This window comes from Cyprinodon variegatus, unplaced genomic scaffold (genome assembly GCF_000732505.1).
Source record: "Cyprinodon variegatus isolate N-32 unplaced genomic scaffold, C_variegatus-1.0 Scaffold75, whole genome shotgun sequence".
Classification (NCBI taxonomy): Eukaryota; Metazoa; Chordata; class Actinopteri; order Cyprinodontiformes; family Cyprinodontidae; genus Cyprinodon; species Cyprinodon variegatus.
In genome coordinates, this window is record NW_015150528.1 from 1,406,127 (window position 1) to 1,421,830 (window position 15,704).

Below are 15,704 nucleotides of genomic sequence, written 5' to 3' on the forward strand. Positions count from 1 at the left end.
GCTTCCCCAGCCTTAAATATACAGCTAGAAATATAATGAAATAAATGAATGAATAACTTTATCTTAAACAATCTAGTGAAATTAAAAATTTAACACATACAGACATTATGTATAATTTATCATATATGTTATTACATTATATGCATAATTTAATGCTTAGATCTGAAAAGGGGTATGACGATGTAAAAACTTATTTAACCCCACTTCTTCTCCTTCCCATAGTCCTTAATACCAACAATCTTCCTGATTCCTATTTTATTTATGAGTCTATATTACTCCAAAGTTCATCAAGTGAGCAGATAAGTTAATTTATGTACATATATGAACACATTTGCATCTGCCTACACACATCTTGAATGAAACAATAACTACCCATAACCGACACAACCACAACCATTGCAAAAATAATAATACACCCTCCATAGAGACTAAACATACCCATCGTTGTTTACTTCTCTTTTACAATCGTATATCATTTTAAGAAAACAATATGGCTTTTATTAGATCACATATGTTAGAACGACCTAGTCAAAATTCAGATATAAGTCTAATTAAAAATAAGCATAGCTGGAATGGATATACCACAAAATACTTTATATACTGTAAAAGATGTTTTAAAAAGAGGGAATTGAAACAATTACATGGTCTATATTTGTAAAATTATCAAATACTTTTAACCTATAATCATCAAGTTCCCCCAAAAACACATTGAAGTTCTTAAGATGACAAAATGAAAAAGTTTAAGGTTTCTAAATTCCTAAGCATTGCACTGCAGCCATCTATTTTCATCTCATCCCTTTTCTCAGCTGCATCCCATCACCTGACTGAGGATTCAGCAAGCTCTCCTATGGCCCTGGCTAATGTATGTTTGAGGGAAGCAAGAGAAACAGACTTAATGAGAAGCACAGCTAGATCCTCTTGTGTCTCCTCTGTGAAATGCCAGTGAAATGTCAAGTGCCTTTCCAGGACTCTGTCTGCTGTCTGTGAGCCGACTGCGGGTTGCAGCAGCCCTTCGTGTCAGTTGGATTACACAAACTGGAAGATGGCCCCACTGCATTATCATCTCTCTGGCAGCTCCCTCTTAAACTACAAGCAAGCACAAGCAAATCACACACATGCGTGTGAAGGCTCTCTGACACACTAGGATTCTCACTCACCAGCTGAGATCCTCATGAGCTGGAGAAACAGTTTTACCTCATGTTGTGTGTGTTCATTTGAGAGACCGGAACAATAATTACAAACCATCAATTTTCCCAGTCTCATTAAAGAGGGCCTTGATTGGACGGTAGCATCTTCTTGTGCAACACACACATGGACACACACGTATAAAATCAGGCACCTCACCATGGCAACCAGACAAAAGAGGATGGGAGTGTAATGAGGTGAGGTAAACAAAGGGAAGATGAAGAAGGACAAAAGGACAAGGGGAACAGAGCAAAAATGAAGGAATGAAAAACCAGAAAAAAATCAGGGGGACGACGTATCAGAACATTTGGAAAACAGCAGATGCTCGCTTTGCATATGAACTTAGATGGATCCCAGTGTGCTGAAAATAAAATAAATTATTAAATGGTTATTGAACCAAAATTGCAACAGTTCACCAATTTCCTAAGAAGCCCTTCCAGCCAACGGGTGATTTATCAAATAACTGCCAAATAAATCCCAGTCGAGGGAAGCATTTAACTCCATTGTTGGTTCTTCAGCCACAAAAACAACAACAGAAGCAACTCTTTTGATGATGAGTATAAATATGAGTCAGAGAGGGAAATTCTGACTGCTGTATATACTCCACTGACAGCTTGTATAAACCGAGAACACTCAGGGCAAAGTGTCAAATTATGTTTATAGGCCACTGAGAAAGCCATCCATCTCACCATCCCAGAAAGGTAATTGCAAGATGGTGGATAATGATAAGTCATCATTCCACCCAATTTATTTTATCACAGAGGCATTGGCAGCACAAATAATGTCAGCTAAAAATACCTCATCTTTGAGGCAAGCAGTATTTCCCTCTGCAGAGTCTGAAGTAGTGCTACTAACCAGAATATTTTTTACGTAACACTTTATCAGCCACTTCCAAGCTAGTTCTGGTACAAAGATGGAGACCCACTCAGACAGAGGGTCTTATAGATAAAAGGTTGAGCTCTAAATCAGAATGTAAAACTAACGACCACTGATGACTTTGATGCCATTTTTGGAAAAAGGCGACAATCTGAATATCCCTGTTAAGAAAACTGTACAGAAAGTTGAAAAGTAAAAAAATGTTTCAGGGATAATTATTTTACACCTGAAGTCTTTTAGAATAATGCGGTTGATTTCTTCTTTGTAGTGCTGTATTGCCCTCCATATATATATTTATTGCTTTTGCATTTTTCATCTATCCAATTTCCATCACCCTTATCCCAGTTGGGGTCGCAAAGGGTGCTGCTGCCTATTTCCAGCTATCAATGGGCGGGAGGCAGGTTCACCCTGGACAAGTCACCTGTCTATCGCAGGGTAACACAAAGACAAACAGGAAAGACAACCACTCATGTGGTTTAGAGAAGCCAATTAACCTAACAGTCAGGTTTTGGGACTGTGGGAGGAAGCCGGAGTACCCAGAGATGCACAGGGAGAACATGCAAACTGATGCAAAGACCCTGGGCCGGGAACCGAACCGGAAGCCTTCTTGCTGCAAGGCAGCAGTGCTACCCACTGCCGCACTGTGCAACCGGCTTTTGCGTTATTAATTATTAATGGAGGAGTATTGATGTTTTCATATCTGACAAAAACAACTGAAGTCAAGACAAAATGCGTAAAGACAAAAACGTTCCTAACCAAATAAAAAGCAATATTCTTAACTTATTTATCTGCTGGGAGTAACCCATTTCTTCAGTCACTGATTTTCATTTATCTTAGCTATGAATTAGAGAGAACCTGTATAACAACTTGAAGTTGACTCACAGAACACAAAAGCAAATTGTGAGACACAAAGTCACTGATATCCATCAGCCCAGAAGGATTTAAAAGACGAGACACCTTTGAGGGTTTAAGACTCCAGTTGTCATGTGGGTTTGAAGTTGAAAAATCTTATGACGAATGAATGAATTTTAAGTATTTTATTTACAAAAGCAACAACAATCTGGATGCGGAGAACTGCACAAAGTCAGTTGAACTTTCTGGATGGTCTGAAGGGCGAAAGAAGATTGATCAGGAAATAGTTGATTGATGAAAACCGATGACTGATTGATTTGCTTACTTGAGGAACTGCTCAACACAGGTAAGACCTTTTCCATGAAGTTGAAACTGAGGTTCAGTGATTGTCTGGAACAATAACAAAGTCCACATTAAAAGAGATAAAAAAAAAAAAAAGATATTCCTGGTTTAGGTCTTCGGCTGGAATGCCATCAGGGGTATTCATCGGGCGAAAAGAGATGATCCTTTGCCTTCTTACATTCACGCTAATAATCTTGATTGAGAAAATGTTCTCAGGTGGGCAATAACAGAGATGTGAATAAGATAATGAATCTTTAACTGATCCGGCAACTGGAGGCAAACCACAGAGTGACTGAGCACTGCCTGAATTTCAAATGGGCCGATAAATCTGGGAGGGAGTTTGTGATTAGAAGTCTTTACATTAATGCCATGAGTTGATAGCTAAAACTTTTGCCCAGGAGAGTACTAGGTAGCAGGAATCCTTACCCGATCGGCCAGTCGAGGATTTGTTTCCACTGACTGGTTCAAGGCAGGAAACATAATTTTACAGACCCTTCTGCAGCGTGTGAATGTGGTGTTTGGCAGGGGTAACAGAAATGTCCTGAACAAAGGCAGCTGGGGATGCTCGAAGCTCCTGGTTCATGCATTCGGATTGACCATTAGTTTGGAGATGAAAATCTGAACTGAGAGCAGTCTGGGCCCAGAAGTACAGTAGTATGAAACTCCTTCCAGACCTAAGAGATAAATTGTGGACCCCTGTCTGATTTCACAAAGGATTCTGTGAAGGCGAAAAACATACTTAGTCAGGATCTGAGCTGTCTCAAGGAAGGATGGAAGTCAATGAAGTGGGATGAGGTGGCAGGCTTTGGAGAAGTGGGCGATTTATAGTGAGGATGGTAATAGTCCGGTAACAAAATCCAAGGCACTATCAGAACACGGATGTTTAGTGATAGGCAATGGTTGAAGAGGAACATAGAGTTAATCAGGAACATAAACCAGGTTCTGGGGTACGGGGCAGACCACTGAGCCACCAGGACTTGATCCCCTATTTCCAACGGTAAAGCCACAATGCAGGAAGGTTGAATGACGTTCAAGATTTTTGGTTTCTGATCAGTGGAGTATTGCCTAAACAGAGCAACGGCTTTGGTGTTTTTTTTAGAGCCTGGGCTGTAAGTGATGTTGCAAAAAGAAAAGGAAAAGAACAGAGACCAACATGATTGTCTAGACATCAGCCTGTGACCTCGAACTCTAGTAAACTGGTAGAATAGGGCAGGGCAATGATACCAGGCACACCATCAGACACAGCTTTGAATGAATTAAAGAGAAATTTACTTCATATGAGGCTTCATATTAGAACAGAAAATTAACCTTTAAGATCCTCGCTTCAAGCGCTTTACTAAAGGGCAATTATTTAAGCAGTGCTGAATAAACCTTTATCTAAGAATTATATAGCTATACATTTTACTCTATAAAATACATTAAAACAAGTTCATTTTTCAGGAAAAGCTTTAGAAATTCTTTGCAAAGATCAACTCAAATTACTCAGAACATTTGTACAATACTCTGCTAGTGTCTAAACAGAAATAAAATTAACTTTCAATTCAGTTTTTCCACATTTATTTGAGTACACCCGATTGAAATGACTATTTATTTTCTGTGTGTCCTGTTTTGCAAATATACCTCTGGGAATCAATGTCCCAGAGCTAGATGATAGCCCAACAGATTTGCTCTTACAAGCAGACCATTATGTTTGTAGCTATAAGGTTCCGCTTGGTACTTGTATATGAAACTTTATTAAAAATCATTTAGGAAGTAAAATTGTATACGACGGAGACAGAAAGGGATGTGAAAAAAGAAAGAGGGTATAAGAACTTAGGGGAGAGAGAAAGAGGCAGGAAAGAGTGCATGGAAAGATAAAATAAAACAAAACAGCAAAATTAGACAACACAGAGAATAGAGAAAATATACAGTAACTCCTAGAAATCTGATCCCACAACTACATAAGAGAAGGAAAAAAAAACAGGGATTAAAACAACAGCAAAAAGAAGACAACCAAATTAAACATCAAAATAGCTTAAAGAGCAAGGGTTTTCCTTATATATCCATGTGTGTGGAAAACAAAACATATGGTGATTACACATTATTCAGGGTGGTATATAACTATACCTGCAGCTTAATATTTAGTATTAGTGTGTATCTGTGAACACCTGGAACCAAACCTCCATGGTAAGTATGCATGGGATTTACAAAGCTTCTTCAGAAGGAAATTATGCTGAATAGCAGATGTGACTGGCCCCAGACTCACCCTACAGGGGCCAGGACTGATAACGAGGCGATGTGAGCCAAAGATATCTAAAGTCACCCAAGAAATGACTCATTTCTAAAAAATGAATGTCCCCTAACTGGCACTCAGTAATATTATGCAGTTTATATTTCTAAAATATGTTTGTTGTTGTGCAAAATTATGAAAAAATATTAAGCTGTTAAAAATATACAGTAGTGTTGTAGAGTTGAGATAATTCCAGTTAATTTGCCAAAACATAGTTGTGGTTCTAAAAAATTTAAAAACTGCAAAGCTTTGGTGATAAGCCACTCTCTAAGAGGGTAAACAAATTTAATATAATTTTCCAGTAACACTCATTTGTATTCTTCTGCCAGGATTCTTACAGCCTGATAATATCACCTAGCCCACTGGATCCGGACCCTGAACCCATTAATCTCTAGAATGTTGATCTCTGTAGCTTACCTGGAACACACAGACACCTGTAGCTGTTGCCCACGCTGCGGCAGACACCATGGGCGCAAGGATTCAAGGTGCAGAAGTCCACCAACTGGGCACAGGTGGGGCCGGTGAAGCCTGCTGTACAGCTACACCCAAATCCCAGGGGCCCAGGGCCCTGGGCATAGCAAGTGCCATTATTATGGCAGGGGCTGGAGGCACATGGGTCCACCTTCTGCTCACATGTTGCGCCTTGATAGCCTATGAGATTTTAGATAGGTGAAAGATGGAGTGGTTCCTTTTAAAATTGCTGGAGTGATGATTTTATATCAATGTGAATTAGAAAACAGAGGTGCACATGCAGAACATTTGTTTACTTTGTTCATTATAAGGATTTATGTTTACAAAGATATAAGAAAAGATATAAAAACGAAAATATTTTTTAAGGTTCGAAATAAAGTCCCATCTTTGTCCAAATTGGTAAGGTTGATAAAAATGTTTGTGATTGTGTTAATATTTAATTTTAGAAATTAGCCTCTTTTGGATTAAGAAAAATTCCCAAAGATATTTAATCAATTTGCACTCCTCTATAACTAATCACCAGCTTTAGAAGCCTGCGTGTGTTTTAAATAGTTGCTCTCCTCTGTGAAGACCCCTTCTCTCATTTTGATAACAATCTGCACAGCTCTTCTCATTACCTCCAAGTCATTCTTCTTTGTTTCTAAAAATAACCTTTCCTTCTCACCTTTTCTCTTCATCTGTTTTCTCATCTGCTCCAGGCCCTGCTATTGTAGTGCAGAGAGGATAGTGCATGCGATGTGTTGTGTTGTGTGTTCCCTGATTTATAGAAAACACAGCAGTAAATCCCCTGTGCTGACTGCAGAGAGCATGCTCCATTGAACTAATGAAGATATCTCCCACAAGCATCCATTGATCTGCAGCACTATATTTCACTTTGTGTGAGAACATTCATCATTTAGCAGCAGGACAGGAACAATGTACGGCAGCTCTTTTTTTCCTAATATCACTAGCAGGATTTCAGCATAAATTTTCTTCCTGTGTTTGTTAATGCACTGCTAAATTAACAAATTGTTCATTTTTCCATTAGCATTGCTCTCTCGGTTTACTTAAATATAATATCTCTGCCTTGTCATCTAACTTCAACTAATTTGGCAAAGATGGAAAGTTGCTTTTTCTTTCTTCTACACTTGACACGCACACACACACACACACACACACACACAGACTCCTAGTTAACAGAAGGAGGCCTATGTATTGCTGCCTCTGGCTCTAAAACCTGCCAGAAAGTTATGTGTTATATTTAGCCATGCAGCTCACTCCCCAGAATATCTTTTTCTGACTGGAGGCAAACTACAGATACAGTTTTCACATTCTCATACTAAAAGTGACCGTTAGGAATATTGCAGCAACAACAGTTTAAATAAACTTGCAAACATTCCAGGAAATGAAATAAATAACAATTAAGGTTTTAATAAACTCCCTAACCAGGGAAAGGCAATCAAAGGGTTCCCACCTCGACATTGTCTAGGGTGGCAAAACAAGGAGACATAAAAGACCAAAGTGTTTAGCTGATTTCCTCTGAATTCAAAAGGCTGGCATGAAATCCCAGTGCAAAAGGACAGTATTATTAAACTGTACGGGAAACAATATATTCTTTCTCTGACATGTTGAGGTGCAAACTGTTCCTTGTTTTCTGTAACTTTGGTTTGTGAAAGTTAAAGAAAACATGACTACATAGATACAGCATTGGAGTGTGACGCTGTCCTTGGTGCTTATAGCAGGATTCTGAGTCCTCATTTCAATGCAGGGTTGACAGCGCAGGAGTTATTAATAAATATTATTGACTTTATTCTTGTAAAATTCTGCATTTAAAATGTAATGTCGTTATTCTTGGTGGTATATTCACATTATTCTCGTAGCTCTACTACTTTATTGTCATAATATCACAGCATTGCAAAAAAATATTCTCTTTTGTCTGGCCCCAATACTCTGTGATAGTATTTTGCAATATTTTAAGCAAAATAATTATTTAGCAACAGCTTTTTTAGTTTAATTAAAACTTTTGTATATTAACATGTTTTGTGCTTCCTGGCCCCTTTTCAATGTCATAAAACCACTGCTTAGAAGGCTTAACATTATCAGTAATACATCCCTGCTCTGGATTTTGATGCATAACATGGCTCTTTCATTGGCAATAAATACAACATAATATCTGCTACTTTTCATTGTACATAAAAATAGTTTAACTTAATCTAAAGTTTGTCTACAAAAGGAAAATCTTTTAAATGAATATTGTCCCTTGATAATGACCTAATTCCAGGGACTTGAAATTCCAAAAAGCAAAGTCTGAAGGCTTTCAATTTGTCTTTTGTTTAAAATGAGAATCCAGGTAAAAATAAAAAGAATCAACAAATCAGGTGGGACACCTAATGGTTGTGTTAACGAAAATTTGGTCTTTACAGTAGAGTGATTAGAAGAAGACAGCCACATTCATATAGCTGTATGAAGGCAGAGGTTCACCCAATGTTTGACCAGAACTGTCTTAGACTGGTTTAAATAAAATCATATTCATATTAGAATGGCTCAAAGTTCAGACCTAATTGTAATGCAATTGAGAATGTGTGGCAAGAATTTAAATAGTGTTATTATCTTTCCACTCCTGAATAAGGCTGAACTTTGTGTTTGTCTGTTATTTAGATATTAGTTAAATCAATTATCTGTTTATATAATTTTTCTTTTTTGTTCAAGTGATTGAATAGCTCTACAGAGCACCTTACCATAATAGTAGCAATAAAAGCAACTTTTTATGGGAAAATAGGGCAATTTATGAAAATGAGAGCTTAATTATAGGTTTTCTGAAAGGCAGTCTGAAAACTGTTATTGGAGCATCTTCTTAGGTTTTTCTTTAAGAATGTGGAAAATATCTTTATAGTAAAAGAACCACCTGAAAATAAAAGAAACGAAAGAAGAATGAAAATGAGATCGCTGCAGGGGGATTCAACTGCAGGAGATAAAAGTGTGGCTCCTGCTGGCATCGCTGGCAAAGCGATCGCAGAGCTTATGCCTCTCTGATGACAGCTATTATAGAGTTGTCATGACTTATTGCTTGAGTGTTGGTGCATGTGCAAAAACACCAAAGCATAATTTGGATTTGATTTACAGCATGGGAGAAGAACACTTGACTTGGAACCAATGGAAATCATTTTATCATTCATTTATGTGGTTGATCTGCATATATTTATTCACATGTAAAGATTAAAAAAAAATTGAAATGGTGAGAGCTGTTCCAAACAAAATTTATTTTTGTTTTACCCTTGTGTAAACAAAATGACAAATAAAATATGTCTAAGTCTAAAACTATAAACTGTATTTCTCTTGGATTTTTTTTATGCAATCTAAGAAAGCCACATTTTCTTCAAAAGTCATAAAGCTCTTATTGTATATACAATTAGTTGTGTTTACCACTGTTTCTCTCACCCTACTTATATAATAGGTGTTCCAGTTAAGCTGGGAAAATACTGAACTAACTGTTGGGTATTCTAAGTGGATTAACTAGAAGAGTTTGTCCAACACTAGTAGTTTTCCACTCCTGCTGCTGCTATTAATATGCCCACTTTCATAGATATCTGCTGTGTACACAGTCACATGCATAAACTAACTGCAAACGCATGTGCTCTAGTTGGAAAAAGAAAATGTAGAAGTTTGGCAGTCACAGATTTCCCCAGAGTCGCTGATGCACATCGCTCAGCCTACGAAGACTAATTAGAAAGAACGAGGAAGGTTTAAATTAAGCATCAGCGTGGCACAGATACTCTTAAACTTGCAGCAGATGCTCAGCACGGCAAAAATATTTATGCTATTTTGGATGAAAAAACAAACCTAACGGTCTTTGCTTCCTCCTTTTAGCAAAGACACATTGCTGAAAACACTAGAACAGTTTATATCCACACACCAATTTACCTGGCAGCTACTTTTAAACTTTCTGGTTTAGGTTCACCAGACCCACTCTTGATATCAGTTCCAGAGTATTTGGCTTGTTACCTTCAGGGCAGTAGCACCTGGGTCCAGCCAAGCTGCTGAAGCAGGTGGCTCCGTTCTTACAAGGCTGGGAGAGGCAATGGTCGACCAGCATCTGGCAGCGCTCACCTTCATAACCTGGCAAACACATGGCATCTCATCAGACGGATGGTTTTATATTACCGAAACAGTTAGTAACCACATGAAGGATGGACTGTAGATTAGTTAAAAAGTAGAGTGTAGAGAACTATATGGAAGGGCTTTCTTGTCCAAGAAAATGAATCCACATGCAATGATCACCATGTAGAATTTCAAGCGTTGGATGCAGAGGTCCAAAGCAGGCTGCTACTGTACTCTAGAATAGAGGAGGCGTTTTCTCCACATGGCAGTTTGGTTGACCCATCTTGGTTGGGTGATGGCAAGGGGAGCAATACTTATTTGATTGTATTATGCCAAGTGTAAAGCTTGGTGGAGGAGAGATTATGGTGTGGGGTTGTTTTTCAACGGTGTGTTTGACCCTTAGCCTATTGGAGGTAACCCAGATTTTATGGAAACAGTTTGGAGTTGGACACTTCTTCCTCCGGTATGACTGTGCACCAGTGAATAAAGCAAGATCAATAATGGCATGCATGAGAGTGTTTGATAAATAGTAGCTTAATTGTTCTGCGCAGAGTCCTGACTGTCACTATCCGATCAGTCCCTGAAGCACGATATGTACCATCAGCTCATTTGCACAACCAGACGTATATCTGGGTCACCCTCAATTTTAGTTTGTAAAAAAGACCAAAATTATGTTTATCTGTCCCCAAAAGTAGTAAGAGTACTAAACTATAATGTGTTAAAGGTTCATTATGTATTTCCTAAGACAATAAATGCATTAAAATTCTTTCTGTTTTATCACTCGTCTGTGCACAATTTGAACCGGAAATGGCATCCTACACTACTTCCAGGAGCTAACATGTTCGGCTTTGGATTGAAACATAAATCTAGTCCTTTTGAGTTTTATACTTACCATTTGTGTTAACATTATTGTATAAAGTGCATAATTTAAAGAAAGAAACAACTAAAATGCAGATAAACATGGTTTAATCATATTTTGCCGGACTACTCTGAGCATGTCCAACGATGATGTCAGACAAGCAGTTTAACGGTCTCAGAAAAAGTCATAAAACATTTTTAAAGATGTATATTAGGATTCTTTAGTGATTTAAGGATAGAAATAAGTAATCTTAGTACCATAATTACATTATTTATTGAAACCCGGATGTATATCTGGTTGTGCATGCGCAAATGAGCTGATGGTACGGATCATGCTTCCGGGACGGATCGAGTAGTGAGACTGACTTAATCTTATAGAAAACCTTTGGAAAGAACTAGAGCAGAGACTGGGAGCCAGAGCTTCTAGTCCAACATCGGTCTAAAACCTCAGAAATTAGCTTCTGGAAGAATGGTCAAACTTTCCATAATTACGCTCCTAAACATTTTGGAAATCCCTCCTAGATGAACCGAAGCTATAACAGCTGCAAAGGGTTGGGTCAACATCTTATTGATTCCTATGAATTTAGAATTCAATGTTACTTGAATTAATTTGCAAATCAAGGTAAGTAGGTGAACACATTTATCAATAGTGTGGGATTCGATGGTGGGAAAATGTTGCACATTTGAAATAAAATAAATCATCTGCATACATTATAAATCATCCTTGAACATTTGAATTGTTATATTTTTTGCAATTGTTGGATTACCATAAATAACATTTCTGTATCACATGGACAATAAATAGTAGCTATTTCTGATCCTACATTAAGAATATTTTCTTTTTAATCATGTATGTTTTCCTGAATGGGATTAAAGCTAAACAAGCTAATTTAAAGTGTAATAAACCCAATGTAAAAGTATTAAAAATTACTGACAAATTATAAAAAATGTTTGTTTGTTTTTTCTTTTATTGTTATGGATGTACCAGTGGCTAGACATTAAAAATAAAGTGTAAGATTATCCACCATAGGGAAGCCAGAATGATATCACCTTACTGTGGGCAGTAGCCTGGCAGAAGCCATCCTCCAACCTGCAGAGTGCAGCGCTTAGATATTAGGCCACATATTTCAAAATTAAGAGAGCTTACTTGGTAATGCCCAATTTACAGTTTATCTAGAAAAAAAGTTTATTGATGGTTAAGATGGTTCATCAATTTTTAAAACTTGCTTGTTTGCACAATGAACCTTTGTGTCCATTGATTATAACCCAATCAGACGCCATTGTTTTTAGAGCCATTAAACACAACACCACTCTAGAAAATATCTGTCACAATGGAAAGTTCACGATCAACTTTGAACTAAGAAGTGTTTTCATAATGAAAATTAGATTAGAATCAACAGAACCACAACTTAGCTAAACACCTGAAAATGAACACATTAAAACACGTGAAATGGATTAATACGTTCAAACGTACCTGGTTGGCAGGTACAGGTGAAGTTCTGTCCCTCGCCTCCTTGTCTGACGTCAGTGCAGGTGCCGTTGTTACGACAAGGCCGGTGGTGGCAGGCATCCAGCTCTTCACAAAATATTCCAGTGTAACCATCGTCACACTCACAGAAGAAAGTGCTCTGCAGGTAGATATCAAGCACATGTTAAATGCGTTAGGGCGTAACAGTGATAGAGAAGAAGAGAAGAACATGGCAAACTGAATTCATGAATCTAAAAACTGTAAAATGATTCAGTGGCAAAACACATCAGTCAGCAGAGACAGTCTGATCTTCGCCACTTAGATGGGTGTTACAGCAAAAAAACAGATATAAAAAGAGTCTGAATCTGTTTAGAGATAAAAATGCTGGTACTGCTTTAGCTTTTGCTTCTTTTAGGGAGATAAACTTAACAGTAAACTTTCAAGAGCACATAGCCAAATGTTGACTTTCTCACTTTTTGTTACATTTATAAATTGGTGTTATGTGTGGCAGACAAACACATTTAGCTTATAACTTCAGGGAAAAAACTAGTGCAAACATAAAAAACTTTTTTTTTTATGTTTGCTAAACAAATATTCTGAAAAGTTTAGCCACCTCATAAATTGATAGCATCTGAGTCAACATTTTGTAGCGACATCGTTACCTGCAATACAGCTTCACTCATTTTGGGAAACATCTTTAACAGCTCTGCACATCCAGAGACTACATTTGTTTTCCTTTTAAAATGAAGTAAATGTGGGTCAGATTTGATAAAGTGCAGACAATCTTTTTATAAGAAAATAATTGGATTGCGGTTTGGACTGTATTCTTCAGGTCTGTGTTTTGGGCCTGCATGACATAAAAACAAACATTAATTTAATGATTTTGCTAAATTTCTTCTTTCTAGTTTACATTTTTACTATAGGGAAAGGAATTAGTAACATGCTATTGTAGCCTGCTTTGCTCACATTGATATATTATGATTACATTATAGAAGAACTAGGCAAAATCCTCTATGCTTACTGGGTTATTTTTATATTTACCTCATTGCCAGACCTTTGAATGCAACAAATCAGTCTTGCAGAGATACATTGTTTTCTTACAAAATCTTTTGGCATAAAAATTTGAAGGACCTCTGATACAATACTATGAATAGTTAGAACATGGTGTGCTTTAAGTCATCCAACAAGTGCAGGAAGAACAGCCTGCTGGAAGAAAGGAGTGGTTCTGTGTAGGACGTATTGATATTTTCATACCAGAGAACGATTGCTTTGAAAGTACAGACCTTTGCCATTTCTGCGAATTCTCACCTCAGAGGGCTGCGTGACGCATTTTCCTTTCCCAGAACATTGAGGATCACTGAAGCTGCTGCCAGGTTCCACGCAGCTGCTGGCCTTTACTGTTAGGTTAAGACGTAGCGTGACCTCTGGAGCTGTGGGAGCGCCAACACGGATCACACCTGCCACACAAAGGAAGAAAGCCTTTGTGCTTAAGAATTTAAAAGCTTTGCTTTATTTAGATATACTTGCAGAAGACAAGTCAATTAATCTTTAAAATAGCATTCATTACCACTGCAGTAATTCACATGTTTTCCCTTTAAAATCTTAAACTGTATTAGAATATGGTGGGATTAGATAGGACAGAAAAATAATATATTGTTATGAAGGTTTTTTTTCTTTTCATTCTGTCTTAATACAGATCTTACGGGTGTGGGCAAGACATTTAACCGCTGTACCCAAGGACCGCTGTGGCTGGATGTAGCTGGACTTAAGTGAAATACGAATCGAGGCCATTTACCTTTTACATAAAATCTATTCCAGTTGATATGTTCTAATAGACAATCAAATCATCAGACCAATAAATGAACCTTTTTATTATTTTCCATTAAGCTTAATGGACAGTAGGACCAGAGCACTGCAACTTTCAAGTGCGTCTCAGCTTCAACACCTCCCTCATAAATAAGCAAATCTGTAAAACTCTGCAGAGCCTGACTGCATGCTAGAGACCTGTTTAACGAAATGACTCAGCATTCGTTGCAGAACAAGAGCCCTTGAGGATTTCAGTTAAAGACAGCTTGTCTCTCAACACCTGTATAAAGTTGGGGGGTTATCTAAAGGTACTTAATATAATAAGTACTTGACATAATAAATTAGACTCATTGGAGCATATACTCCAATTTATTGAACTTCAATATCAAACTTACCTTTTTTGTCATGGATTCTATACTGGATTTAACCCCTCAAAACCCACCGTTTTAAAGCGTTTCCAAATAATAACTCAGAATGCATGAAAATTACACTGGTAAAATGTTTACCAATATAGACATGTTAGATCGTTGGAAAGCTTAGATTCTCAACAATTCAACCACATAGTTCATTTTATGGATATACCAAGCACCAAAGGACAATTAACACAGATATAGCAGCATGTCACAATGTACCATGACAAAGCAGCCAAAACAAGCAGGCATCTCTTTATAACTGCTGTTCAAAAAAGACCTATTATTTTCAAGAATAAAAAAAACAACTTTGAGTCATGTTTGAACTGATGCAGCTTGTGTTTAATGCAGCTGGGGTGTTCTACTCACCCAATTTTCATGTATATATTCAGAAAATAGAGGGTGTTAGCTTTCAAATAATGTATCACACATGTAACTTGGGCTTACAGTTCCTAAGTTATTTGCTTTTCCATTTGGGTATGCAAAATAGGCGAGAATTTCCCAAAATGAGATTGATATTAAGAGGTTATGGCTGTACATGCACTAACTTCTATCTAGAGTTGTCCATCATGGCAAGATCAGTTTTTTTCAATATTGCAATATCAGAACTGCAAATGACTGCTTCAAAACAAAATTCTGTGTCATGTTCTGTGTCACTCCCTATCAATAAAACAGTCTGTGCCTTACGGAACACAACTCCCAGTTTTACTCAGTAAAGCAGACACCCTGACAACTTGTTTTCAAACTTTTCTTTTTGAAGAAGCTCATAGTTTCAGTGAAATATGATATGCTGAGCTATCTGTAATTGTGCTGCTATAGGGTTAGTCTGCTTGAGACATAATGACCACTTTCCCTCGCTCTGCTACTTTTTCCTAATACTCTTTTTATTTATTTTTTATTGTCTTCTGCAATTTCAACTTTTAACTTTATATGCTATTTTTCTTGTTATGTTACATCTGGCCTGGTGTTCTGATCAGCTTTGACACTATCCTAGGGGGGGAATCTGCTGTAGCTGCTGCTGCCAGTGACTTCATGTTCTTCCTCTACAGAGGATAAACTTGGTCCTGTCATTGATTAGTTAATCCTATCT

At 37.4% G+C, this 15,704-nt stretch overlaps 1 protein-coding gene across 1 annotated transcript in view; it reads right to left on the reverse strand.

The window, feature by feature from the left end:
• Window positions 1-15,704, reverse strand: part of dner (delta/notch like EGF repeat containing) — a 63,078-nt gene that overhangs the window by 6,097 nt on the left and 41,277 nt on the right. The window contains exons 5-8 of the mRNA XM_015372692.1: window positions 13,707-13,855; window positions 12,405-12,558; window positions 9,977-10,090; window positions 5,942-6,175 (exon numbers count right to left, since the gene is read on the reverse strand). Of these exons, the coding sequence (XP_015228178.1) occupies window positions 5,942-6,175; window positions 9,977-10,090; window positions 12,405-12,558; window positions 13,707-13,855 (651 nt within the window). The remainder of the gene's footprint in view (window positions 1-5,941; window positions 6,176-9,976; window positions 10,091-12,404; window positions 12,559-13,706; window positions 13,856-15,704) is intronic.